Here is a 27,731-nt window from a genome sequence, read left to right on the forward strand (position 1 = left end):
AAAGGTTTCATTTAATTTGGAAATGATATACATCAAATATCTCAACTCGGCCGAAAATATATGTGGGAGCTATATCCAAATCTGAATCGATTTTCACCAAAAGCAATAGCGTTCTTCCGACGGCTAAAAAAATTATTTTCCCTAAATTTCAGCCAAATCGGACAATAAATGCGACCTGTACGTTACGAACGGACGGACGGACATGCATAAATCGACTCAGAAAGTGATTTTATGCATATCCCTAAAAGGAACTATGGGTCTATCTATTTTCCTTATGCATTTTACATACAAATGCACTAACACATATTACCCCTTATATGCTGTAGGGTATAACAAAATCGCCCATGGTCTACTTACCATTCGCTTGCGTCATAAAATATCCACTCTCTTCTTGTAAATAAAACATTTTCCATTTAAACACTTAGCCTTATTTTGTAAAGTTTTTATTGTCGATAACAAAAATTTATCGAGATTCGAGATTCACATGAATTTGGTGGCTGTGTTTATTCTATAAATATATTTGTTTTTTTTACATAAATAACAAAGAAAAAATACTTTCGATTAATTAGTATATGTACGAGAGAGATAGAGATAATTAAATAAGTCGGCGAGATGACTAATAAAACTAAACGATAATGACTTATAATTAAAAATAAACATAATTATCCAACAAAAATATTTGAGCTGTATGCTTTTTTCTGTTTCGAGAAAGACAAATAAATTCGTCTGCATATTTTTTGTTCGGTTGTAACTTAACTATCATAATTGTGCTTATGTATGTTTGAGTGAGTGGGGGTGTGTGGGTGTTTTTATTTCATTTCACCGCTAAATGATGATAAATGTTCAGCATCACCATCGTCGTCGGGTGTTTGACTTAAGGATAACTTCTCAAACTTGGGCATTGTGGCCAATTTTTGTTTGCCACCAAAGACATCAATGAACTCAGCATCAGGATTAAGAGGTAGATCGGGTGCATCATTGACAGCAATGTCATTGGACAAATCAACTGGTTCCACATCGTAGACATCGATGTCATTGCTTAAATCATTATTTTCTTTATTAACGTCAATTTGGCCATTTGGTGCGGAGCCCCATTCATCGTAAAATGTGGGATGTAAGTCATCGGCGTTGCCTTCATCCTCATCATCGGATGAGGAAATATCTTCACGGGGTTTGTTGCGTATGCCAGCAGCAACATAATTGGAGTGTTTCACATCTTCATCATCCTCGTCATCGCTGCTGTCGAATTCATTCCTTTTGTCGGAAGACTCTTCAGCATTATTCAATGACGATGATTCATTTAAGTTGTCATTTACATCCTCTGTATCCTCATTATTTTCAATTGTTGCACCACCATCAATTGCCGATGACGACATATTGGTTTCAAATTCGTTATTTCCGTTTCCGTTGTTATTCAACTCTTCTTCTTCGCCGCCGTGTTCTTCGCCGATACTGTTGTCTACAACAAAATTCATTTCTTCAATATTGGTTGGTAACATTGTTGTGTGTTCTTCCTCGTCTTGGGCTTCTTGTAGGGATACTTTTGTTGTTGTTGTATCGACAATGTTTTCCTTCACAATATTCAAGTGCTGTTTGTTTGAAGTGTTCCGTGCCAAGGAAAGAGGAAAAATCGTGCAGTGCCAAGTGCAATCATTATGTTTGGGAATATGAGCGTGGTGTTGTAGTCGTTATTTTAGAAAAATTGTTGTATTGAATTTTTGACATAATAAAACCAATTGCATTCATTAATTTTTGTATAATTGACGATAGAGTGCAAAATTTGTGATTTGTTGGTATAGGTGTGCGTTTGGTAGATATGAAAATAAATAAAGAATTGAAAAAAGAAATTATAAAAATGTGCAAAGGAAGGGATATTTTAAAATATTGAAAATATTAATAAGTAAATAATAAAATGTAATTATTATAAATAATAAAATTTTACACAAGAGAAAAATCATTGTTATTAAGTTTGAATATTTTCGAACCCCCAATGCAAATTATAATCCACATGTCGTTATACAAGTCGGATTTGACTCAAAATAATTGTCGTAGATAAAATACATCAACACAATTTAAAAGGACGTTAAGTTCGGCCGGACCGAACTTTTTATACCCTCCACCACGAGAATCCAAAATACCAATTTATAGCCACTTCAGTAGAAAATTCCTTAGAAAGACTTCTCATCGGGTGATATAGTTTACCTTTCAATCTGAGAATCCGCTATCAAAAACAAAATATTTCGGTTGAAAAATATGGCTAAAACCTTCAAAATAATAGAAAATAGGGTGGTAGGTTCTATGGGGCCTATACTACATTGTGGACCTATAACGACAAGTTTCTACGGGAATGTTTTATACTCCCAACGAAGACTATATACCGAATTTTATCCATTTCTGCAGGGTAGTGCAGCTAAAACCCTGAAAATACCCAAATTAGTGGTTACCGTTCTATAGGGGTTATATCATATATATATATATATATATATATATATATATATATATATATATATATATATAGCCCCAAGGAAGATTAAATACCAAATTTCAGCCATTTCGGTGCGATAATAATGCTAAAACTTTCAAAATACCGGACATCTGGAGGTACCGTTCTATGGAGACTATATCAACATGTGGACCTGTACTGACAAATTTCTGGGGGAAAGTTTTGTAGCACAAAGGAAGGCTAAATACCAAATTTCAGCCATTTCAGGTTTGATAATGAGGACAAAAACCTTCAAAATACCGAAAATCGGGAGGTACCTTTCTATGGGGTTATATTAAAACGTGAACTGACATAACTCATTTCCATACCAAATCATCATAGGAGTACAAGAAACTTCTGAACCAAATTATAAGGCTTTATCCCCAAATATTGCGAGCAGTATCTTGATTTCAACTGATCGACGGACGCATGGACATCGTTATATTAACTTAGAATATTATGCTTTAAAGGGTCTCTGACGAACATGTCGATGTGTCACAAACGTAATGACAAACACATTAATTATACACGGTGCTCTTGAATCAAATTTAAATGGAAGGTGCTAACACCTGGGAAGTTTTTGCGGATTCTGAAACTACAGTTTTCATAGATGAGAAAAATCAAAAAATAAAAAAATCGCCGGAGCGCTTTTTAAATAAATCGGGATTCAAGTTGACATTTTTAGGGTTTCTTTAGGTTTTCACGATTTTGCTTTGAAACTGCAAGTCTTATCAAAATGAAACCGAAGAAAATCTTTTAGCCATGAAAATTCTCTACAAGATTGACCTTTACGGTATTTTCGTAGGTTTTTCCATTTTTGAGATATTGAACTTCAAATTGGGGCAATGCACTGACTGTATCCTTATAAAACAATGTCATGAAGGTCTGAAACTACAATGTTCATAGATGAGAAAATCCAAAAACAAGAAAAAATCGCTGCAGGGATTTTTAAATAAATCGCGGTCAAAATTCACATTTTGCAGTCATGACATGTTTCTATAAGGAGACGTTACAGAATTGAATTGAATTTGAACTGTCCCAATTTCAACTTCTATATCTCAAAAGTTGTAAAACCTACGAATTTTGATAGCACCAACATTTTCTTTAGTCCCACTTTGATAGGTCTTGCGGTTTCCAAACAAAATTGCAAAAACCTAAACAACCCCTAAAAATGTCAACTTGAATCGCGATTTATTTAAAAAGCGTTCCGTCGATTTTTTTTTGTTTTTTGATTTTTCTCATCTATGAACATTGTCCGCAAAAACTTCCCAGGTGTAAGCACCTTCCATTTAAATTTGATTCAAGAGCACCGTGTATATGGTGCGTATGTTTTGCTGGAGGGTAAAATTAATGTCTCGAGTATCTGTCTGGCGTCTTAACCTTGTATTCAAAATACAAGTCGGGGTTTTATATCAGAATTTTTTTACAGGCGAGGTCCTAGGGGTGAAGAGATCTACTTATCTTAGGGTTGGATTCGGTAAAAACTTTATTCTGGAAAAATAAATTTTCTATTCGTATGCGAATATTTTTATACCCTCCACAATGGAGAGTAAAATTAAATTTGTCATTACGGTTGTAACACATCAAAATATTCGTCGGAGACCCTAAAAAGAATCAGCATAAAATTCCATGTCGAAGTAGCCATGTCAATCTGTCCGTCCATTGTTTTTTAAGATACAGCTCGCAATTTTTAAGATAGAGTTTTATAATTTGGTTCAGACATTTCCATTACTCCTAGTTTGTTTGATATTGAAAATGGTCCAATATCGGTCTAAGAACCGTACCTCCCGATTTTCGGTATTTGGAAGATTTTAGCCCCATTATCACACCGAAATGTCTGAAATTTGGTACTTGGACTTCGTTAAGGGTACAAAATTGTCCATATGAAATTTGTCTGTATAGGCCTACGTCTTCATATAACCCCCATAGTACGGTATCACCTGATTTTCGCCATTTTCAAGGTTTTTTCCTCAATATACCACCGAAATGGCTGAAACTTGGTACTTTCTTTACTTTCCTCCTAAAATTTGTAATTTCCATATATCCATATCCCACCTAAATGGCTGATATTTGGTATTTAGTGTTCGTTGGGGGTATAAATCTTTCCACCTGAAACTTGTCCATATACATAGGTTTATGTTTTCATATAGAACCATATTTTCGGTATTTTGAAGTTTGTGCCCTCAATATTCCCCGAAATGGCTGAAATTTGGTATTTAGTCTTCAATTGGGGATATAAACTATTCACCTAAAATTTGTCGGTGTAGGTCCACGTTTTCATATAGCCCCAATGGAACGGTACCTCACGATTTTCGGTATTTTGAAAGTTGTGTTCTCAATTCCCAACCGAAATGGCTAAAATTTGGTATTTAGTCTTCGTTAGGGGTACAAAACTTTCCAGAACGGTAACTCCCGATTTTTTGCATTTTGTAGTTTGTGGTCTCAACATTCCACCGAAATGGCTGAAATTTGGTATTTATTCTTTGTTCTGGGTTAACAACTTTACACCTGAAATTTGTCAATATAGGTCCACGTCTTCATATGGCCCCTATAGAACGGTATCTCCCGATTTTCGGTGTTTTTTTTAGGATTTGGGCTCAATATCCACCCGAAATGGCTGAAATTTGGTATTTAGTCTTCGTTAGGGTTACAAAACTTTCCACCAGAAATTATGGTTCTTCTATTAGGTGTGTTCCGCCGCAAGCACGCCGATCTTGCACTGTGTATGTCTGAGTTCGATTCCCAGGCCGGGCAAGAACATCATACATTCCAGTGGTGTCAAAATACCCCTTCCATGTAAAACTTCTCTATAAGTGGTGTCGTAAGACACGCCGTTCGGACTCGTCGATAAAAAATAGGTCCCCTATCTTCGAGGTAATATGAATCGGCGTGTCTCTTCGGGGATGTGTATGAGAACATATAAATAAGAACCTCAAATGACAATTACTGCCAGTTAGGTTAAAAAATGAAGCTAACTCGAGAGGTACTTTTATATGGAGGCTATAACAAAACATGGGCATATGGTGGAGACAATTTTTGGTGGAGAAATTTTACCACCATTGAGAATCTTAAATGTGAAATTATAGGTAGTTCGGTCAAAATATTATCCTAAAATCCTTAAAATACCGAAAATCGGGATGTTACCGTTTTAGGGGGTTATACCAAACATGGGCATATGTTAAAAATTTTTGGTGGAGAAGTTTCGTGTCCACTGGGGACGTCGAATGTCAAAAAACAGGTAGTTCGGTAAACCTGTTATCGATGACAATATGAAGATGTGTGTTTACTTCTCTCGTCCAGGTAGTGAATAAGAACACTGTAGATATTGTGGTTGATGTCGTTGATGTTGCAACCGAATAAAGTTATAGTGCAAGATAGACGTTACATATAATGGGGAACAACTTGGATTTTTGGCATCGGAATTCAACGAAGGCTTGCTTGTCTACGATTTAAATAGCAATCCAACGTTTGACCTCATTACGTAGAGAGGAATTGTTGGTATCGTCGACCGTTGGAATGCTCGACCGTATCGAACACCTTGGACAGATCAAGCGCTGTTCGCTTCACGTGGTCGTCGTTGATGCAGGTCATTGACAATCTTTGATTTTTATCTCTTGCAAAGCCGTGGTCGAGCTATGGGTTTTCATGAAACCATGTTGATGTTAAGCGATATGGTAGTGACATTTTCAGGCTTTAGAATAGGAATTATGCGAGCCACCTTTCGATTGTGCAATTGGGAAATTGATAGTTCCTAAATTTTCGTCAAGTAGCTTGCACTTACTGCTCTCAACTTCTATTACGTTACCGCGAACCAAGGGCTTTTGTTGGTTTGCACTTGGGAATGTGCGGGAGATGGGCTGTAAATCGCGCTTTAGAGACTTCCATCTCTGGAATACAGCTTGTCTGCATGTTTGGATGCTCAATAAATTTGGTATCTAAATGGAAAATGTCATTGAAGTCCATAGCAGGGAGATTTTTATTATTTTGGAACCAGAGAGACTTTTTCTTTTGGATCAAAGTTGCTTAGAATGTACACTGGTCGTGCTCAACGAAGTCATTAGGTTTACGAGACGAAGTAGATTTCTAAAGCTGTCAATATGGGAGAATATGGAGGTCATAGTATTCGGTTATTAGAATTGTCTTTCAAATGTAGAAAAAACTGGTACAACAACTAATGTGCTGGATAGCAGTCACTGGACCAACCAAAGTAGGCAAAATGACAACAACTGCACTGTATGGAAATAATAACGCAACGTATATTCGATTTTGCCGACGATTCTCGGAACTAAAGAATAAACAATTCCTTTATTTAATTCTCAGGCCAAATAAGTCCACATTACCAACCGATTTGTATTTCGTGAAGACGTTTCGTGATCACTGGGAATCTCAAATGCCAAATTAAAGGTAGTTCAGTCAAAAATGTAGCTAAAATCCTCAAACTACTAAAAATCGCGAGGTACCGTTATATGGGGGCTATACTGAAACATGTAACTATGTTAACATTTTTTGTTAGAGCGGTTCCGTGACTGCTGAGAACCTCACAAGTCCAATTACGTAGTTGAGTCAAAAAGTGTTTGCTAACCCTCAAAATACCGAAAATCGGCAAAAAACATGGACCTATGTTGAATATTTTTAGTTGAGATGTTTTTTGACTACAATATGATAGAAGTCTCCCTTGTCCCTTCAGGGATGTTGTGGGAACATATGTATGTATGTATGTATGTTTTTTGACTACTGGGAATCTCAAATTCCAAATTACAGACAACAACATCCCCGAAGTGACAAGGGAGACTTCTATCATATTAATTATACACGCCGATTCATACTGGCTCAATGATATGGGACCTAATTTTTATCGCCGAGACCGAACGGCGTGCCTTACGACACCACTTGTAGATACGTTTTTTTCGTGGCTGAAATACTTAGGAAATGTCGCCAACATTACGTACACTGAGGGGATTTGCCACCGCCGAAAATTTTCATGTTCTGGTCAGGGATTGAACCACAGACCTTTTGAGTGCAAGGCGGACGTGCATGCTACTACACCGCAGTTGCTTCCAAATTACAGGCAGTTAGTCAAAATGTAGCTAAAATTCTCAAAATACCTAAAATTGGGAGGTACCTTTATATGGGGACTATAATGAAGAATGGATCTATGTTAACATTTTTTTGTGGAACGGTTTTGCGACTACCGGTAAACATATCCTTGAGGTAATATGGTATCGGGTTGCACTGATTGTTAAGAGATTAGTACACCCTTATTCCTACAACGATGTTTATGCGAAATAGTTGTATTATTCAAACGTTTGTTCTTTTTTTTCAAATATTATGGAAACCTCAGCATAAACCACAGTTGTTTAGATCATTTCAATTAAATATACTTTGCACATTGTTTTAATATTGTTTGTTTCAATGCAAATTTAATAATAGAACCCGTAATTGTTATTTTATTGTTTTTATCACATAGGCGATTAGTATGCACAACATTATCTTACACATTGGATTTCCCAAATTACACATACAAAATTTTGTAAAAAATTTCCTGAATCGTTTTTTTTTTTGTTTTTTTTTTTTAATAAAAATGTTCTTTATTTTTGTTTTGTTTATTACCTTTGCCGTTGATTTATTTGTAAAACGTTAAAAGTCTTGATAAGTGTTAAAAGCTCTCGTTGTTGCCGTTTGAATTTTATGAAATAAACTGTGAGCCGAGAATTATCTGTAAATGCTTTTTATATATTATTTCATTTGGTTAAAGAGATGATACGACAAGAAGATCTTAAATTCTCTTTATTTTTAAATAAACGACAACAAGATTGGGAGAATCAAAACGATATATAAAAGAGCTGTTCCAAACTATAAGGCATATTTTATGTGAACCCATTGCGGAATTGTAATAATAATGTAAACATGCTTTCCGTTAATTTAAAAAAGAAACACACCAGCAGTCTAACACAAATTTATGTATGTATATTATTTCAAAATCATATTTGTTGTATAAACCACAGTTATTTATATTAAAATAAACCACAAAAGTTGAACATCGTTTTTTGAACTTACATGCCGCATATCCTTGAACAGCTGTTTACAAAAACCAACAAAAAACATTTAAGGAGGCTATATTCGGACGGGGCCGACCATGTTGGACGGTACAAGACCTACATGTATATTTACAATTTTCTAAATTTGACTTATGTACCCAATGAGACCTGTAGTGCAATTCCCTAACTCATTTTTTGAGTTACCGACAAATATCGGTAAAATTAAAATGCTTATAATTTCGGTAATTTCGATATTATTCGGTAATTTAGCGACCAATAAAAAGTAGTCGTAAAGTTCTACCGAGTCCAACAGTGTTGTCAACTTTTATTTGAAGCTTTCATACATAATTTTGCGTTTTAATTTTACCGATTTTTGTCGGTAACTCAAAAAATGAAATAGAGAATCGCACTACTGAAGTGCCAAATTACCGAAATTGCAGTATAAAACTATTTTTGTAATTTTTCAAGTGATGGAAAATCAACTCAATTCTTACACCTCAGTATGATAGAAGGCTAAACTAGAAGACACGTGCCCCGGCGTATTTCCGCATCAAATACACTTTCGCGGTTATGGGCCCCAATATACCTTGATGTCGAAAGGGATCATTTTGTCCAAAATTCTAAGAATTTTGATTTTATCGAGGCAAAGTTGTAGCTCTTAATCTTTAAGATCAATATCGCCGAGGCCAATTCCTTTTACAATTTTTCTGTAGTTTTGGTCTGCAGAAATTGTTCTTAAAGTTCAAAATAGCAAAATAACATTAACAAATATTATTTTTTTTATTATTTTTTCTCTGTTTCTGATCCATCCATAGATACTAAACGGTTCAAAATTCAAGAAAACAAACTACAAAAATGTTCCTAAGTTCTCAGTAAGTAACTTTCAAGAATATCTGAACTTTATAGTAACGTTTCTCAAAGATCAAAATAGTAAAAAAACTTAAAAAATCAATTTTTCGGGACACATGTCTTCTTTTTATACCCTCAGCAGCATACTCATGCATTTATGCTAACACTTTCATACGGGCAAAATGTGCCTCATCGAAATAATGGTTTTAGACCCTAAGTATGTTTGGACGAAATGTGTTTTAGACTATTTGGAGTCGATTTAGCAATGTACGTCCGTCTGTTTGTCTATCTGGCTGGCTGGTGCACACGATAACTCTCGAACTGATGAACCGATTTGGTACAAAATTTGGCTTTCGCAATATTTTGTCCAAACTTAGTTTAAGTCCGAAGATAAGTTATATCGATCCACTCCTTCCGGTACCTCCCCCACAAAAGTTCGAAAATGTTCGGACAATTTGTGCGCACGATAACTCTTGAAGGGTGTATCCGATTTGGTCCAAAGTTTGCACATCGTAAAACATCTACCAAATTTAGATGATGTTCCAATATAGACTTAATCGGTCCACGCCTTCGGGTACCTCCCACACAAAATTTCGGAAAAGTTCACTTTAGGACCTACTCTCGAATCGTTTTGATTTTTGTTGTAGCATCTTGCATTCACGGCCCCCATACAGCGGTACAAGTTTCATTAGGAGCAACACCCTACTTCCTGAGAAAATAGACTGAAAGGTTCAAAAAACCCCTATGCCACCGTGTGTATTGCTTGGAGCTCAAGATAAAACTCTCGAACGGATCTGCCGATTCGATCCTAAATTTGGCCTTCATGATATTTTCTCCAAACGTAGGTTAAGTTCGAATATAAGCCATATCTATTCACTCCTTCAGGCACCTCGCCCACAAAAGTTCAAAAATGTTCGGAAAAATTGTGCGCACGATAACTCTTGAAGGGACGAACCGATTTGGTCCATACTTTACGCAACCTAATATATCTACCATATATAGATCAAGTTTGAATATGAACTATATTTGCCCATTCCTTCGGGTACCTCCCACACAAAATTTCGAATAAGTTCACTTTAAGACCTGCTGTTGACTAACTTTGATTTCTGTTGAAGGAACTTGCAATCGCTGTCTCAATTGCAACGGTAAAAGTTTTTTCAGTGGCAAGTCCATATTTCTTGAGAATATAGCCCGAAAGTTGTAGAAAACCCCTATGACGCCATAAATCTCAGCACAATAACTCTCGAACTGATAGACCGATTTGGATTTGGAATTTGGCCTTCGTCATATTTTGTCCAAACTTAGTTTAACTTCTAAAATGGCCTATATCGGTCCACTCCTTAGGATACCTCCCCCACAAAAGTTCAACATTTGTGTCCAAGTGCAGTTTAGTGTCTTTTCGGAGATCCTTTGGAAATTTATACCGATGGTGTACAGCCATATTATGTTATCCGTGGACAAGTCCATACTGAAATGACTAGTGGGCGCGATATCTATTGAAAAGATATGACTCTCAAAATAAGATCCACTTCCGTAATGCACTATGTCGGTCCATCCTAATCCTAATCCACATTTTTGTCGGCAAATTCAAATGTCCAAAAAGTACCACAAAATTCTGAAAAGACCCTAAATACATTCGATCTGTCCGTAGATGAAAGTTCCAATTCACATAGGCTGAGGGTATATCTCTCTCGGCAAAGCCGACTGATACTTCTTTTGTCCTCTGTAACGCTGCGGAGTCAAAGTATGGTTATTTTTTCGTGTTTCACAGTGTAATGTGCCAAAAAACCTTCGAAATACGTAATATCGGGCCGTACCGTTATATTGTGTTATATTATACCGACAATTCTTTGTAAGAATATTTTATACCCCAGTCCGGTCTATGGATTACATCAAAACGTGGACCGATATAGCCCACTTTGAATACCAAAAATATTAAAAGTAATGTAAGCTTCTGTCCAACAGACAGATCGACAGATAGACAGACTTCTTTATACTTTATAGAGTTTCTCATGAATATTTCGATGTGTTACAAACGGAATGACAACGTTAGAATCTTATGGTAGAAGGAGTCCTTTATCTGCCAGCTCAAAAAGAATACAAGTAAAACCAACGTTAAGTTCGTCTATGATTAGAGATGGTATTTACCGGGTATTTACCCACTAGTTTAAAGTGTTGGGTAAAAACTCATTAACTGCCGAACCACTTGACGTAGGCCGACAAAATTTGGCTTACATCTTTCCTATGTCAACAGAACTTCTGGTACTGAACATGGGGTCTCTGGGTCCATGTTTTGATATAACCCCCATATAGCCGTACCTCCCGATTTAAGGTATTTTTCATCTATTAGCCATATTTTACAACCAAATTGGCTGTAATTTGGCACAGTGAGTCCTCAAGGAGTATAATATATCCTTGCACATATTTGTCAACGTAGGTCCATTTTTTCCTGTAGCCCCCATATAAGGGTACCCCGATTTCGAGTATTTACCCAAAAATGGGTAAAAACTCATTAACTGTCGAACCACTTGACGTTGGCTGACAAAACTTGGCTCAAAACTTTTTTATATCAATAGTAATAAAGGTATTGAAAATGGAGTCCCTGGGTCCATGTTTTGATATAGCCCCCATATAGCCGTACCTCCCGATTAAAGTTATTTTTACTTATTAACCACATTTTACAATCATACTGAGTGTAATTTGGTACAGTGAGTTCCCAATATGTATAAAATATCCTTGCAAAAAAATTTTCGACGTAGGTGAACGTTTTCTTATAGCCCCAATATGGGTTTCTGAAATCGGGAGGCAATATCAAAAAGTGGACCCAGGGACTCCATTTTCAATACCCTTATATGGCGGCTGCAAGAAAGCGTGGACCTATGTTGACAAGTTTTTGCAAGGGTATTTTCTACATATTGAGAACTCACTATGCCAAATTTCAGCCAATATGATTGTACAATGAGGCTAATAGGTAAAAAATACCTTAAATCGGGAGGTACGGATATATGGGGGCTATATCAAAACATGGACCCAGAGACCCCATGTTCAGTACCAGAAGTTCTTTTGACATAAGAAAGATTTATGCCAAGTTTTGTCAGCCTACGTCAAGTTGTTCGGCAGTTAAAGAGTTTTTACCCAAAATTTGGGTAAATACTCGAAATCGGGGTACCCTTATATGGGGGCTGTTAGAAAACGTGGGCCTATGTTGACAAATTTTTGCAAGGATATTTTCTAGACATTGAGATCTCATTATGCCAAATTTCAGCCACTATGATTGTACAATGAGGCAAATAGACAAAAAATACCTTAAATCGGGAGGTACGGTTATATGGGGGCCCAGAGACCCCATTTTCAATGCTAGATATTCTCTTGACATAAGTAAGATTTGAGCCAAATTCTGTCAGCCTACGTCAAGTGGTTCGGCAGTTAATGAGTTTTTACCCAACACTTGGGTAAATACTCGGGTATTTACCCAAGTATTTACCCACTTGCTTAAAGTATTGTAAAACTATCCATTTTGAATCGATTTCATAGCCTAAACCCAGAAATAGGGTCTAAGATGTTGTATTAGCGACTCAATATAGTAAATACCCACAACTGGGTATTTACCCGGTATTTACCCAATTTACCGGGTATTTACCCATTGGGTATATACCCACTGTCCATCTCTATCTATGATGAACAGACAATCGCAAATGATTAAGTAGAAATGTGAATTAATGTATCCACCATTACCTCTGTCAATAATTTAAAGTTGATTTGCTAAACATTTTTCCTTTCGGTCATTTCAATTATAATTCATTAAAAAAAATTGTATATATTTGTACATTCCTCTGCATAAATCTATTGATAAACTTAAACCACACTCGAAGAACGACAGAATTTCTCATAGCATACGAGTAGGTCCTTTCATAGAGAGACAAAATGTCAAGCAGTTTTTTTACAGATGACCACGTGCTCTTCTGTTATAAAAAAACAGACTTCCTCATAAAAGACGCTTGGTTCTTCAAAAGCCATATAAAAGACCAACATTTCCTCATAGACGACTCATCTTAAAGAAGGCTCTAACTTTTCTAATACAATTTCAGCAAGAGGTCTAGTAGAATCAATATCATTCTATAAAAGTCCAGTTGGTCTCCAGTATGATTCCTCTTAAAATACGACAAGGTCTTTCTTAGAAGTCCAATAGGTCCTTTCACAGAATACATTAAGGACTTCTAATAAAAAAACATGGGGAGAAGACCAGTGAGCCTTCTATGAGATGACCAGTAAATCGTCCTGAAGAATTTGTGGGATATGAAACCATTATTCCAAAGTGCATTATAAACAATCAATAGGCTCAAAATGTTTCCGATATGCATTTTATAAGCAACATTGGATTGTATCTTTTCAAGACTACGACTCAGACTCCGAGTCCAGCAAAATTGCCAGACTCAGACTCCTCTTCCTGCCTACAACACTTCCCCTGGGCACTAGGTATAGTTATTTGTTCCTTCGAGGATGTTGTGGGAATATATGTATGTATGATTGCGACACGTTTTATATATTATTTTCATTATTTCGTAATGGACAGATGGACCATTTTGGCCACATATACAGCAAAATTGGACGTATATATCGTGATTGGTGCACCAAATACCTAAAATGAAATCTAAACCGACTTCAATATAATTTGCAAACTTTTAGTTTAGTCAAAACCATTATTTCGATGAGGCACATTTTGCCCGTATGAAAGTGTATATACCCTTTCTAGCCTAAAGGCTGAGGGTATAAAAATGACAAATAATTCGAATAAGAGAATGTGATCTTTTTGGATTTAGTATTTTTAGTTTCTCACTGTAAAATCTTAAACTATGCAACAGTTATAAACTTAATAGACATGCTCACAAGGGGGAAATAGCAAAAATTCCTACAAATCTGAATTTTGGTGGAAAGCTAGGGTCTGCCATTGGAAGTAATGTCCTAAAAGTCCCCATCGATCCCACGTACGAAAACGAAATTATTGAGGGTCTGAATATTGGAGGCCTTATTCAGTTTTTTTTTTCGATTTTCCTCACAAACGGTAAGACTTATCATAAATTGACTAAAGTAAAAGTTGTAGGCTTACAAATTGTATACAATAATGGTCCTTATGACTTTTCAGTAGGAGTCACCATTCTTGAGATATCGTGATATAAGTTTGATATTACACATGTGAAGACGAAAGCCCCGTAAGAACATCATGAGGCTGGCCGGTTAAAATAACATCGCAATGTGTTAGGTAGTTCCATAAGCTTTCAAACGATACCCGCTTTGCAGTAATCGGTTCTGTAGAACCGAGTTTAATCCGGTTTTAAAATTGGCCTTTTGGGTCAAATAAACGGCGAAGCGGGTCCGCCGCCCATTACTTTAAAATTATACTTTTTCATAATCAGTGCAACAAACCCTACCTTTTGACAAAAATTCAAAAAAAATCGGAGAGTTTTCGTTGGGATCGTTCCCGTTCGGCTTTCTATTACACATGTGGGTTAAATGGGTTATATTTACATAAAATGACTGACTCTAACATGGAATAACTCTTTTAAACGCGCTCCGATTTTGTTGGAATTTGTTTTAAGGATAGGTATAACTTCGCTCTTCAAGGAAACATATATTTTTTCGGGGGAACTTCGGTTATTTTAACCGTTTGACCTAAATATGTGCGCATTTACCGCACATATCCGCTACATCTCAAAAATGGTTCCGTCTAGGAAAAAAAATTGTATAGAGCAAAGTTGTAGATAATTTTTCTGTCTACCATATTGCTCTAGTCACTTTTTGATTAGAACCACAATTTTCAAGAAAAAATACGAAAACGAAAAAATCCCAACATTTTTATCTTTAACCCTAAATGACTGTTTTTGCACACATGGAATTGATGGGGACTTTTAGAACATTGCTTGTAATGGCGTACCCTAGCTCTCCACCAAAATTTAGCTTTGTGGGAATTTTTGCTATTTCAATGTCTATATTGACTGGACAATAAGTGTAATTCGACTGGCATATATATCTCAAGAATTTAAAAATCTACATCTTTCACTTCTAATTGCAAACCCTAGCTTTCCGCCAATATTCAGCTTTGTGGGAATTTTTGCTATTTCCCCTTTGTGAGCATGTCTATTTTGACTGGGCTCTTCGACTAAGTTTAGTTTAAGATTTTACAGTGAGAAACTAAAAATACTAAAACCAAAATGATTACATTCTCTTATTCGAATTAATTTATTAATTTTTAATTTATTAATTGATCAATTTAAATAAGAGAGTGCAACTGAAAATGAAGAGAATCAAGTTCCACAAACTTAAGCTTAATTTGAGACACAATTAAAGCTCAACATCAAAACAAAGCTTTCATTTTATTCATGTTTTCTGTATCTTCTCTTAAAACTCTACCCATTAGGCATAGACAACTTGACAATTCATTGATTGTTTATGACGATCTCTTCTTCACACGTTCATCTGTCTGGTCTCTCTGTTGACAAACATAACGACAAATGAGCTAAAAATATCGCATGGCACTGTTTGGTATGCATGATTCATCGAATTTCGAAACAATAGATCGGTGTTCCTTAATGTGCGTTGGAATATTAAAATTTACGGAACAAAAAAAAAAAAAATAAATAAATAAATAAAAAACAACCATTTGATGGATAATTGATTGAGAACGAGGTTGGAATAGTCATGCTATTCATAAATTAATAATAAAACTTTTAAAATTTTTTTTTTTTGATTGGGAAAATGTGGTAATCTAAGAACTTGAAACTAACAGGAAATATTATGTTTATTGTATAAATAATAGTCTAGCTCAGATGAAATTAACTTAAATCTATGTAGGGCCGGCCGAAACTCCTAAGATATATTCGAATACGTAATGTAATAGTTGATATTACTAATGCGCTGTAGACTGTTTTATGCAAAATATATTTCATTCCTTCCTTACACACCGAAGATCACCAATCCGTATCCGAAAATCACCCATTGTCAGCTTTAAAGCCATCAAAAATACAAGGTAAAATTCAAATTATTTTTTAATGGAAAACTTTCATATATGTGTCAGTATCACCGAACTAAAAGGTAGGTAAAAAGGTAACCATATTATGACAACGCAGCGTGACAGAAGACAAAAAATAAGAAGATGCGTGTTCCAGCGTTTTTGCTCATCACTTCAAGATGTCGATAAGATGAAGTTTGATGGATTTTATGTGTTTACAACTTTTTTTTCTATTTTATGACAAGGGCTACAAATGTATCTACGAGAGTAAATCAAAATTCTTAACGGTTCAAAAGATAGATAGGTTCTTGGTCTTCTATTGATTCACTTTTGCCTGACTTTTTACCCCATGCTCGTATTTAATCAATACAAATGACCACACTTCTATCTTAATTATGAAATCACTACCGTATGGACATTGTTGACATGTTAACAATTCCAAAGAAGCACAGATGATTGTTGCCTCAAATGAGATTTTCCAAGAATTCAATAAACAAGTCAATCATGTTGTAGTAAGATGTGTAATTGGTATGTTGTCATGGCGTGTGAATAACGAAATGCAAATAACGTTAAACTATCAGATGCGGTAATAAAAATTTGTGTGGTGTCCCATTCAGGGTTGTCAGAAATGGCGATTTCTCACCAAATTTTTAATGCGTTTGGTGACTTTATTATACCCTATACCATAATGTGGAAAAGGGTATTATAAGTTTGTTTTGGTAAAAATTCATATAACACCGCGAAATATTCGTCGGAGACCTCCAATGTGGTATACCAATCTTCATATCTCGACCAGATAAAGCGATTTTGAGATAGACACACATCTCAAAATCCGTCCGTCCGTCTGTCCATTATAAATTGTAAACACGCTCCAGGCAGCAATTATGGGCCGAACGTCACAAAATTTTTTATGTAGGTCGGGTTCAGATCAGAATAGATCCCTATTCGTGAAATATTTAATATATTAATATACAGCTTATATCTTAATTCCTGGAAGTGACAAGTGAGATATACTTGACAAGTGAGATATACTTGAAAGTGGAACGCTTGACCTTTCAATTGATGTCAATTATGTTGGCGTGCATGATCAGATAACAGAGTTACAGCCTAATATATTCCGTTCTTTGTTTGTAGTGTAATAATAAACTCGCTAGAAGTCGCAATTATACATCAATAGTCACGAAATTTTGCACCGGGTAAGAGTATAGGTCGAAAAAGATGCCTACAATTTTGAATGATGATCTGATATTCTTTAGCGGGTCCATTTCCATTACTTTTGTATGAAAAATATAAAAATTTTATTATTGGTCGATATTTTTATTCCTTGAGGACATATATATTTCGCAAAGTAACAAAATTACTGACCTTTCCTCTGATGTAAATTGCAATAAAGTGTTTGCTAGATAACGGGCCTACTGCCTAATATATAATGGGTTCTGGGTAGAGAACCACATTTTTATCCCATGCTACATATTGTCTCTCCAAATGTTTATGTAACACCACGAAATATTCGTCCTAGACCCCTTATTTGGTATGCCAATATTCATATCTCGACGAGATAAAGCGATTTAGCAATGTGTGTCCGTCCACTAAAAATTGTAAACAAGCTTAAAGCCGCAATTATGGACCGATTGTAACGAATTTTTTAAGGAGGTTGTGTTTGGGCCAGAATGGAAATGATTAGTTTTTGGCGATGATCGTGAAATGTTCATGGGATGAAATGGACCAAAAACAAAATTTTAACCAATTTTGTAGCGGCTCTGTAGATCAAAATAATAACCCTCAAAATTTTAAACAAAGTTTGAGTCTATGATGAAGAAGAAGGGTACAAACCAACGTGAAGATCAGATAATACTTAGCGGGTTAAATGGACTGAAACTTTTGTGTGAAATTGGTAAAAATTTCAATAACGTAGCGGTTAAACAACGGAAGTAGTAGTACTACATATGTGGATTTCATTACATTTTAGTTTGTGTGAACTAGATTTTCCTTTCGTGCTACAAAAATGTCTTTATTTTGGTCATACGTATTATACATTACATCTCTGATATTTGATAATTAAATTTTCACAATCATTGAAAACAAGTTCCGTGGAGAGCGATTGTCCAGGGATAGTGGTATAGGGTATCCCACAGTCGGCTCCGTCCGACTATAGACTTTTCTTACTTGTTTTTGACTTGGTAATTTTTGGCGCTGTACAGAATAGGAAATTTCGTCTATTTTATTTATTAAGCATCTATATATATAAAATTGAAATTTGTTTGTCTGTCTGTTTGTTTGTTTGTTTGTGCCTTATAGACTCGAAAGCCGCTGAACAGATCTTACTGAAATGTTTAGGGTACATTGCTACATGGCCTGGAATGAAAATAGGCTATATCATTTTTTGAAATTTCGCGTTGATCTGGAGATATAGCATCAAAACCGGAAGTACCTCCAAAAAATTTAGATTTTATATGCAAATATCTTTAGAACTATTAAAGATACAATCTCCAAATTTTGTATGTGTGACGGAATTTGATGTAGAAATACATTTACTACATTATATTCAAATCGGTTCAGATTTGGATATAGCTCCCTCATACATATATTTTCGACCGATTTCCTTATTTTATGTACCAACATGCTATTTGTGTCCAATTTCAATGAAATTTGGAATGTGTGGCGGAATTTGTTTTAGAAATAAATGTGCCAAATTATATCGAGTTTGGTTCAGATTTGGATATAGCTCCCATCTACATATATTTTCGGCCGATTTCCTTATTTTATGCACCAAGCATGCTATATATGTCCAATTTCGCTGAAATTTAGAATGTGTGATGGATATTGGCCTAGAAATATATGTGCCAATTTATTTTGAAATCGGTTCAGATTTGGATATAGCTCCTATATATATTTTCTGCCGATTTAATGTATTTGATGCACCAAACACACTATATATGTCCAAATTCACTAAAATTTTGGAATGTGTTACAGAACTTGGTCTAGAAATAAATGTGCCAAATTATATCGAAATCGGTTCAGATTTGGATATAGCTCCCATATATATTTTCGGCAGATTTTCCGCATTTGATGCACCAAACACGCTATATATGTCCAATTTCGCTGAAATTTGGAATGTGTAACAGAATTTGGTCTAGACATAAATGTGCCGAATTATATCGAAATCGGTTCAGATTTGGATATTGCTCCTATATATATTTTCGGCCGATTTTCCGCATTTGATGCACCAAACACGCTATATATGTCCAAATTCGCTGAAATTTGGAATGTGTTACAGAACTTTGTCTAAAAATAAATATGCCAAATTATATCGAAATCAGTTCAGATTTGGATATAGCTCCCATATATATTTTCGGCCGATTTTCCGCATTTGATGCACCAAACACGCTATATATGTCCAATTTCGCTGAAATTTGGAATGTGTAACAGAATTTGGTCTAGACATAAATGTGCCGAATTATATCGAAATCGGTTCAGATTTGGATATTGCTCCTATATATATTTTCGGCCGATTTTCTGTATTTGATGCATCAAACACGCTATATGTGTCCAATGTCGCTGAAATTTGGGATGTCTGACGGAATTTGTTCCAGAAATAAATGTGCCAAATTATATCGAGACCGGTTCAGATTTGGACACACTATATATGTCCAATTTCACTGAAATTTGAAAAGCGTGGCGGAATTCGTTCTAGAAAAAAATGGGACAAATTATGTCGCAATCGGTTCAGATTTGAATTGATTTTCTGTATTTTATGCACAAAACAAGCTATGTATGTTCAATTTAAATAAAATTTGGAATGTGAGACGGGATTTGGTCTAAAATTAATTTGACAAATTATATCGAGATCGGTTCATATAGGAATATAGCTCCCATATATGTTTTCGGTCGATTTCATGTTTTTGTTACGTATGTTTAATTTCAATGAAATTTTGAAGACTTAGCAGTCAGTAGGAGTCATCATTATTTACACAAGTACTTATAGTTGGGAAGGAGTTGACCAAAGCTACAGCTATTAAGTCTCATATCTTTGAGAGACTTCTTAAGATTTATGTTTTATTATGATATATCTAAATCATTAGGAATACTTATAGGCGGGAAGGCTTTCGGAAGAGTGTTACCTCCTGAAACATACAAAAATACCATAGTAGCTCAGTAACAAGCCTGAATAGGTATATAACGCCGTCCTATCTCCTATATTTATGCGGTAAAATATTGAAAAGGTTAATATAATTATGCATTCCATTATATTTTGTCGTAGTCGGGGCAGCAAAGCGCACCGGGTTCAGCTAGTTATTTATATTTTTTAAGACAGTAAATACTTTTACGAAAACTGAGAAGTATGGTACAGTGGTGTCTATTGTTTGCAGGCAGGTCAATTTCGACGATAGGCTAGATCGGCCCACATTCTGATATAGGCCTCAATATAACGGTAATGACCGATTTGATTTTTTTTTGTAGTTTTTAGCTAAATTTTCTGACCGAATTGACTATAATTTGGCATTTACAGAATTTTAGATCATTCGACCAGAAAATGTAGCTTAAAAGCTTTAAAATATCTAAAATCACGCGATATTGTTATATGGGGGCCTTTCCAAAACGTAGACCTATGTCAAAAAATTTTTGATGGAGAAGTTTCTGGGCCACTGGTGGCCCTAAAAGCCAAATTATAGCTAATTCGGCCAAAAAATGTATCTTAAAACATTAAAATACCAAAATTAGGACAGCATCACTATATAGATGTTGTACCAAAAAGTAGGCTGATATAGTGCATGTTCGAACTTGACTTCACTGCAAACAAAATAGACGTCTTTGCAAAATTTTGGTGTTTCACCCCAATTTGTCTGGATGGTAGAGTAACTACCAAAGACGGACCGACATCAGAATTCCATCCTGTAGTGGGATTCTGTAACTCCTTCCTATACCCTCCACCATAATATGGAGAATATAATTAAAAAGTACCCAGCAAAATGTTTGCATCCAAAGATGCAGTGAAATCATATGTACAAGTGATCTGGAAGTGCATCAAATTATGCATTTTCTTTCATGATTTTTACATGAGCGTGACTACTGAAAGATGCACTCCATTAGCATTGCATTTTAACTAACCCTTTAGGGTAGAATAGGATACAGTCCAATTTGCATCCAAAGCACGTGTTTTGATGCAGTGCTTTGGAATTAATTTAAAGGCACTTTTCGGAATGAGTTTTTATGCAGTTTAAAGATGCTATAAAAATGCAAGCCATTGTAAACTGTCCCAAAATAAATAAAAAGAATTTATTGTTTGTGTAAAACAAGAATAATAAGTCGATAGCTGTGATACCAATATTAAGAATATTAATTATTTTGTAGATTCCCTGAGGATGCAATTTATACAATTGCGAAATATTGGAAAAATAAAATAAATAAAAATCCATATTGACCTAAAGCTCAAAAAGTTTTATTTCTAGAATAATAAGAACTTTATTACATTAACACAGATTATGAAATTTCTTCATTAAATTCAATTGCAACTGAGTTTGTTTCCTCCTCTCTTCATTTAATCCAAGCTGAACTGTTCTTGCTTCATCTGCTCAAGGGTTTCTTATATTGTCTTCCCATCACCAGTTGAGATTTCGACAAGTACTCCAAGAGCACTTCCTTAAGAAATGTTACCAACTTTTGGTTGTATTTTTTAATTTATATAAAAATTTTAGAAAATGATGCCCACTTTTTCTATCTTTGAAAAAATTCTGTCTTTGAAAAAATTCTATCTTTGAAAAAATATCTTGAACTGCATCTGGATGCAATTTAAATGTGAGAAATGTATGTCAATCGCCCAAATGCTGTTAAAATGTTAAGAATTGGAGTGCCTTTTTCACGACTCCGATTGAACTGCATCCAGATGCTGTTAAAATGTGAGGAAAGGAGGTCATTCATTGGATCGCATCCGAATGCTCTTAAGGAATGGAGTGCCTCTTTCACGACTCCGTTTGAACTGCATCAAAACATCCCGTGAAAGAACTAATCTACATTGCACTACTTCCAATTTATTTTGCTGGGTATATATCACCAATACTTTTGAAAATTTAACATAGCTGAAGCCAAGGTTTACCCTTTTAGAACACGCGACTTGTGATTGTATATTATACAAATTAAATATTTTGGATAAAATGAAATGTGTTTGGACGGGGCAAAAAATATTGGCCTTAAAAGATAATTTGCGTGGAAGCTGTGGCTATATTTATGTTAAAAAATTGGTGAAAATGGGTTGAAGCCACCATGTCTTTTTTTGTTTTCTCTCGATTTGTGAGTAAACCACACTTCTCTCGAGTTTCCTGTCAAAGTAAAAGCAGAAGCAAACTAAATAAGGATAATCTCACTAGTGTAGTCTGCTTCTACCATTAAATGATGCTGACATTTTGAAGCCAGATTTACAGTGTTTTTTGAATTTTTCTTCTAATTTCATTCCGCAAACAGGTTTTTCAAAAAACCATATATAGGATTGTAGTACTTGCGATTCTGAGTTATTGGATATAAATATTGTGAATGTAGGCTGCACAGATTCATAGAAATCTGCATCCAAATCCGAAAATTTTCTGCGAACATTTTTCTAAAAATCGTATTTTTCGGGCCTAATTTTAACAATTGTCATTCGATTTCTTCGTACTTGATTGCACATTTTATTTTTTTACGTTCCTGGTCCAATAAATCATTCCCCGTGAAAATCCATCTACTAAAACGTGAGTTACAAGAAATTCCAAAGTAGCAAAATCATCTAAAATTGTTTTTGGAAATATCGCGTAGTTTATCACGTTTTCTACGGTTCGTTTCCACTGCAATGAAAAAACTGGTACAGCGTCTTCGTTTTAGCGGAAACAGAGATTTGAAAACTTCACTCATAAGGGAGCTACATTCACGGTTCTTGATTGATCGCCTTGAAATAGATATTATCGATATAGATTTTCATGGTGAACACTGAAATCGGATGCGGACAAAAATTTTATGCACTTTGCGCAAATTAGCGATATTTTATAGGTTTTTTATGCTGGGATGCAGACGATGCTACATCTTAGCCTCCAGTGTAAATTTCGAAAAATATATATAAATTAAAAGATATAGTCTTGCTGTACATGAAAATCACATGCGGACAAAATGATTTTGATAATTACGCGATTTACACGTATTTTAAAATTCATATAAATTAAAATGGGTTATTTGACCTCTGTTTCCATTTCAGAAGCTTAGAGATATATCCTCATCAACCCAATTACCTTCCCTAATGGGAAAGCTTTAATATGAATGTCAATAAAGCAAAATCCGTCTATTTTATTGGGAGATTTAAGCAAAATGAAGGAAGTGTTCCTATAGATTTTTTCAATATTTTCTACTACATAATGCATGTAAAAAAAATATTTTGTCAAATAAAAAATTATTTTTTGACCAAAATATGTGCTTATTTTGGCTGTAACATCAAAACTTATAACACCAATCTGAACGATTGTAGTCTCCTTTGATTTGGCGTGAAGTTTTGTCCACAAAAAATTTTTAGTTAATTTTATGACCACTAAATGGGCCTCTGTTTTGAAAAAAGTTGACTTACATTCAATAATTTATCAATTTTATGTACATTCCGCGAATTCTGTGTAATATTTTGCAGGTATTATGCAATCTATTCGCTGAAGTCACTTCGAGAGAACTTTTTTGTAACAATGGTGCTCATTAAAACAATTAGCGTTTTTATAATATTTTTTTCTTAAAAAGCGAAATAAAAGCGTCATAACTTTTGTCCGCAACAACCAAAAATTGGCTCGCGACCAGATTCGTACTGGGAATTTTATTCTTAACCTACATATCAAAAATCGTTGATGTAGCGCGAAAAAAAATTATCCTTTTTTCTGAAATGGAATATGAAATAATTGACAATATTCGTGATATATTCTTGATCAGCATAAAGTTTTTAGTCGAAATAGACATGTCCGTCTGTTGAAATCAAAATACAGCTCGCAATTTTTAAGATAGAGCTTTATAATTTGGCATAGAACAATCTACAACTCCTGGTATTGATACGGGGGGCTATATCGGTCCACGCCCACGGTCTAAGCCCACATAGAACTGTACCTCTCGATTTTTGGAATTTTGAAGGCTTTTTAATACAACCGAAATGGCTGAAACTTGGTATTTAGACTTCGTTGGGGGTATAAAACTTCCCACCTGAATTTTGTCGGTATAGGGTCATGTGCTCATACCTCCCGATTTGTATACCCTCCACCATAAGTTTGTCATTCCGTTTGTAACTACTCGAAGTAATCATTGTAGATCCCACAAACTATATATATATTCTTGATCAGCGTGCAATTCTACATCGATATAGCCATGTCCGTCTGTGGAAATCACTCTAGCGTCCGAACGGATTGACGTAGGTGGATGAAAGTTTAGGAAAATCTATTATTTGTACGTAGGACTTTTGGTATTGAAAGCGGGTTATGTAGATCCACGCTTTCGTATAGCCCCCATACAAAGAGACGCGTCTTCGCTTTAAGGAATTTTTAAGATATTTGTCCCATTTTACCACCGAATTGGTAAAATGTTTCCAGAGGCTAAGGAACATTTCTACCATAAAATGTTTATATTGGTCCACGGCCGAGATGGCTGAAAGTTGGTATCTAGTCTTCGTTGGGGGTATTAAACATTCCCCCAGAAATTTGTAGGTATAGGTCCACGCCATCATATAGCCCCCATAGAACGGTACCTTCGGATTTTCGGTATTTTGAAGGCTGAAATTTGTGGCTGAAATTTGTGGTGGAGGGTATAAAAAGTTCGGCCCGACTACTTGTTGGTATTTTGAAGGTTGTGGCCCCAATGTGGCTGAAATTTGATATTTAATCTTCGCTATGGGCATAAAACGTTCCACCAGAAATTTTTGGGTATATGCCATATAGCCCTATAGAACGGCTCTCACAGGTTTTCGATATTGTGAAAGTGGTAGCCAGTGGTACAAAACAACCCTTGCAAAAAATCAGACAACATACGTCCACGTTTTGCAAAAGGCCCAACGGATTTAAGATTTTTGAAGGATTTAGTCACATTTCACCAACTTTAACTTTGCGGATTCTGACACTACAAGGTTTATAGATCAGAACCAGTAAGGAAAGGATTTTAGTCTAACCCCCATGGACTGGTATTGTGTTTTGTGAGAGAATAGAAAGAACGACGATGACTCCATTAAAGAGTGTTGTTACATTTTCCTTCTGAATTGGATGTATCTTGGTATTTTGGAATACCAATGTTTATAAAACCTCCACACAGAAACTTATCACTATAAAGTCATTATCATCAGTTAAGATATTATTCTCATCATTCCTTGGATATACTTAAGGTAGATAAAGGACTTAGTAGTTACATATTTATTTGAATACTGTGGTGGTGGAGGGTATTTATATTATATAAATACTTAATACTTAAATAGAATAAACGTTATTTTAGTCTTTAATAGGCAAAAGTTCACTCATTTCCACTACAGGAAATAATTTTTGTGAAAAAGGTAAAAAAGTCATAACCCAAATGTCCATACTTTCTCGTGATTATGGCCCCAAAATTGTAAAATATTTTTATCTCAACCTTAAATCAAATTGTAATATGGACTTTTGGAGATGTCTCATTCGGAGTGGAAAAAGTGCATCAACATTTCGTTTAAGGGCATGCAGAAGTATATAAATCATGCTGGAGGATACTTTACAGAATAGTAAAACTATTTTTGATTGCAATTATTCGAGTTTTCTTTACTAGCCGAGAATCTTTACTAGTAGCCCTCGAATTATTGTAAATTATTATTGTAACTAACAATGACAAATGTTCTTCGGTTTTGTTCTTAGGTGATGTAGGTTTTCGTGAAAGTTATAAGACTTTAAAATTTTTACCGTTTTGGTTCTATATGATGTAAAAAAATTCAATTTAATCACAAATATATAATAAGTAAACACTTGCTTGTGTGATATTTTACAATATTTGAATGGAATAAACGTTATTTTAGTCATTAATAAACAACAGTTCATTCATTCGTCCATGCTATAGGAAGATTTTTTCTTATTTCGGTCAATATTCTGTATTGTTTCATTTACTTTTAATACGTTAATCAACCTATGGTTCAAATTAGTGGATTTTTCCACCCATCGTTAATACTCCTTATTTGTCTTCTATGAATAAATTATTCAGACTCCAATGAGGCTCACTTATGTATGTCAATAAGATTCCCATTCTCCTATTCTACAAAAAAAAATATTTCAAATCACCTATAAAGTCTAATTTATGTTTTTATGTGTAGTAGTTAAAAATAGTGAATTAATTAATAATAACTTAAATAGCAATAACTCCTATATTTAAATACTTTAAAAAATTCTATTCACTGGTAAAGAATGTTGGCAGCTATTATTGCCAATAATTTGAATAAATTTATCATTAAATATATGCCTTTTTTTAGATAGCTTAACATAATTTTTTAGCATGTAATCAGTAAGGATTTTATTTGATGTTCAGAGCAGATATGTAAATATTTTAAAAAAGTGAATATTTAATTAGATGCAAAGAATGATATGTGTAATTTGCTCATGGCAAATATTATTTAGAGTATATGTTCAATAATATGCACATCCATACATATATGTGTTTTTGTATATAAAAAATGTACACATATCAGTTGCAGTTATGATGCCATGATGCCATCAATTGATACCCTATATTACGATTTAGTTAAAAAGTTAGTTAGTTTAGTTAAAAACAAACCTTACTAAATAATTGGCTTTATAGTACTTTTTGGTAGCCGTAACTACTTACAAAACCCCCTACTAACCCATTATTTTAAGAAGAGCATGCCGCACTGAATTTTAAGTTATTCTATGACCACTAGAATAGAAGCTGACTTCCGAAACGTCAGTTGCTGTGTATTCGTGCATGAAACTAGGGGTTGGTAGATTGACTTCCCCACTACTGCAATTTCATAAAATTACTCTAGTATGGAACTCGATCTAAGAACCCCTAGTTTCATGCAAGAATACAAAGCAACTGACGTTTCGGAAGTCAGCCAGAATTGTATTGTTCGTGAACGAACTAGGCTAACTGAACGCTTCATTGAAAAGTTCAATAGTTCACTGAACTTAAATCAGTCGACGATAGAACGATCAACGAACGAACGATTCACAATCTAGTAAGCCAATATTATTCTGAAGTATTTTAGGACCACGACCACATGATCTTTTGGTTTTTAAGTTATAGTGCCTTCGAAACATTCTTAGTGTTTCTTTTATATATTTTTGATTGAAGCGAGTTAATATTTTTACGACGATTCTTAGTCCTTTCAACTATCATCCAAACATATATA

At 34.8% G+C, this 27,731-nt stretch overlaps 1 protein-coding gene across 4 annotated transcripts in view; it reads right to left on the reverse strand.

Annotated features, from left to right (window-relative positions):
- Positions 1-412: 412 nt before the first annotated feature.
- vir-1 (virus-induced RNA 1) overlaps positions 413-27,731 on the reverse strand; it is a 273,677-nt gene continuing 246,358 nt past the window's right edge. For all 4 annotated transcript variants that reach the window (XM_073970864.1, XM_073970863.1, XM_073970867.1 and 1 more), the window contains exon 6: positions 413-1,589. In XM_073970864.1, the coding sequence (XP_073826965.1) occupies positions 810-1,589 (780 nt within the window). In that variant the 3' untranslated portion in view covers positions 413-809. The remainder of the gene's footprint in view (positions 1,590-27,731) is intronic.

The sequence above is a fragment of the Musca autumnalis genome, unplaced genomic scaffold (genome assembly GCF_047663935.1).
Source record: "Musca autumnalis isolate F117 unplaced genomic scaffold, ASM4766393v1 scaffold_2, whole genome shotgun sequence".
NCBI classification, from domain to species: Eukaryota; Metazoa; Arthropoda; class Insecta; order Diptera; family Muscidae; genus Musca; species Musca autumnalis.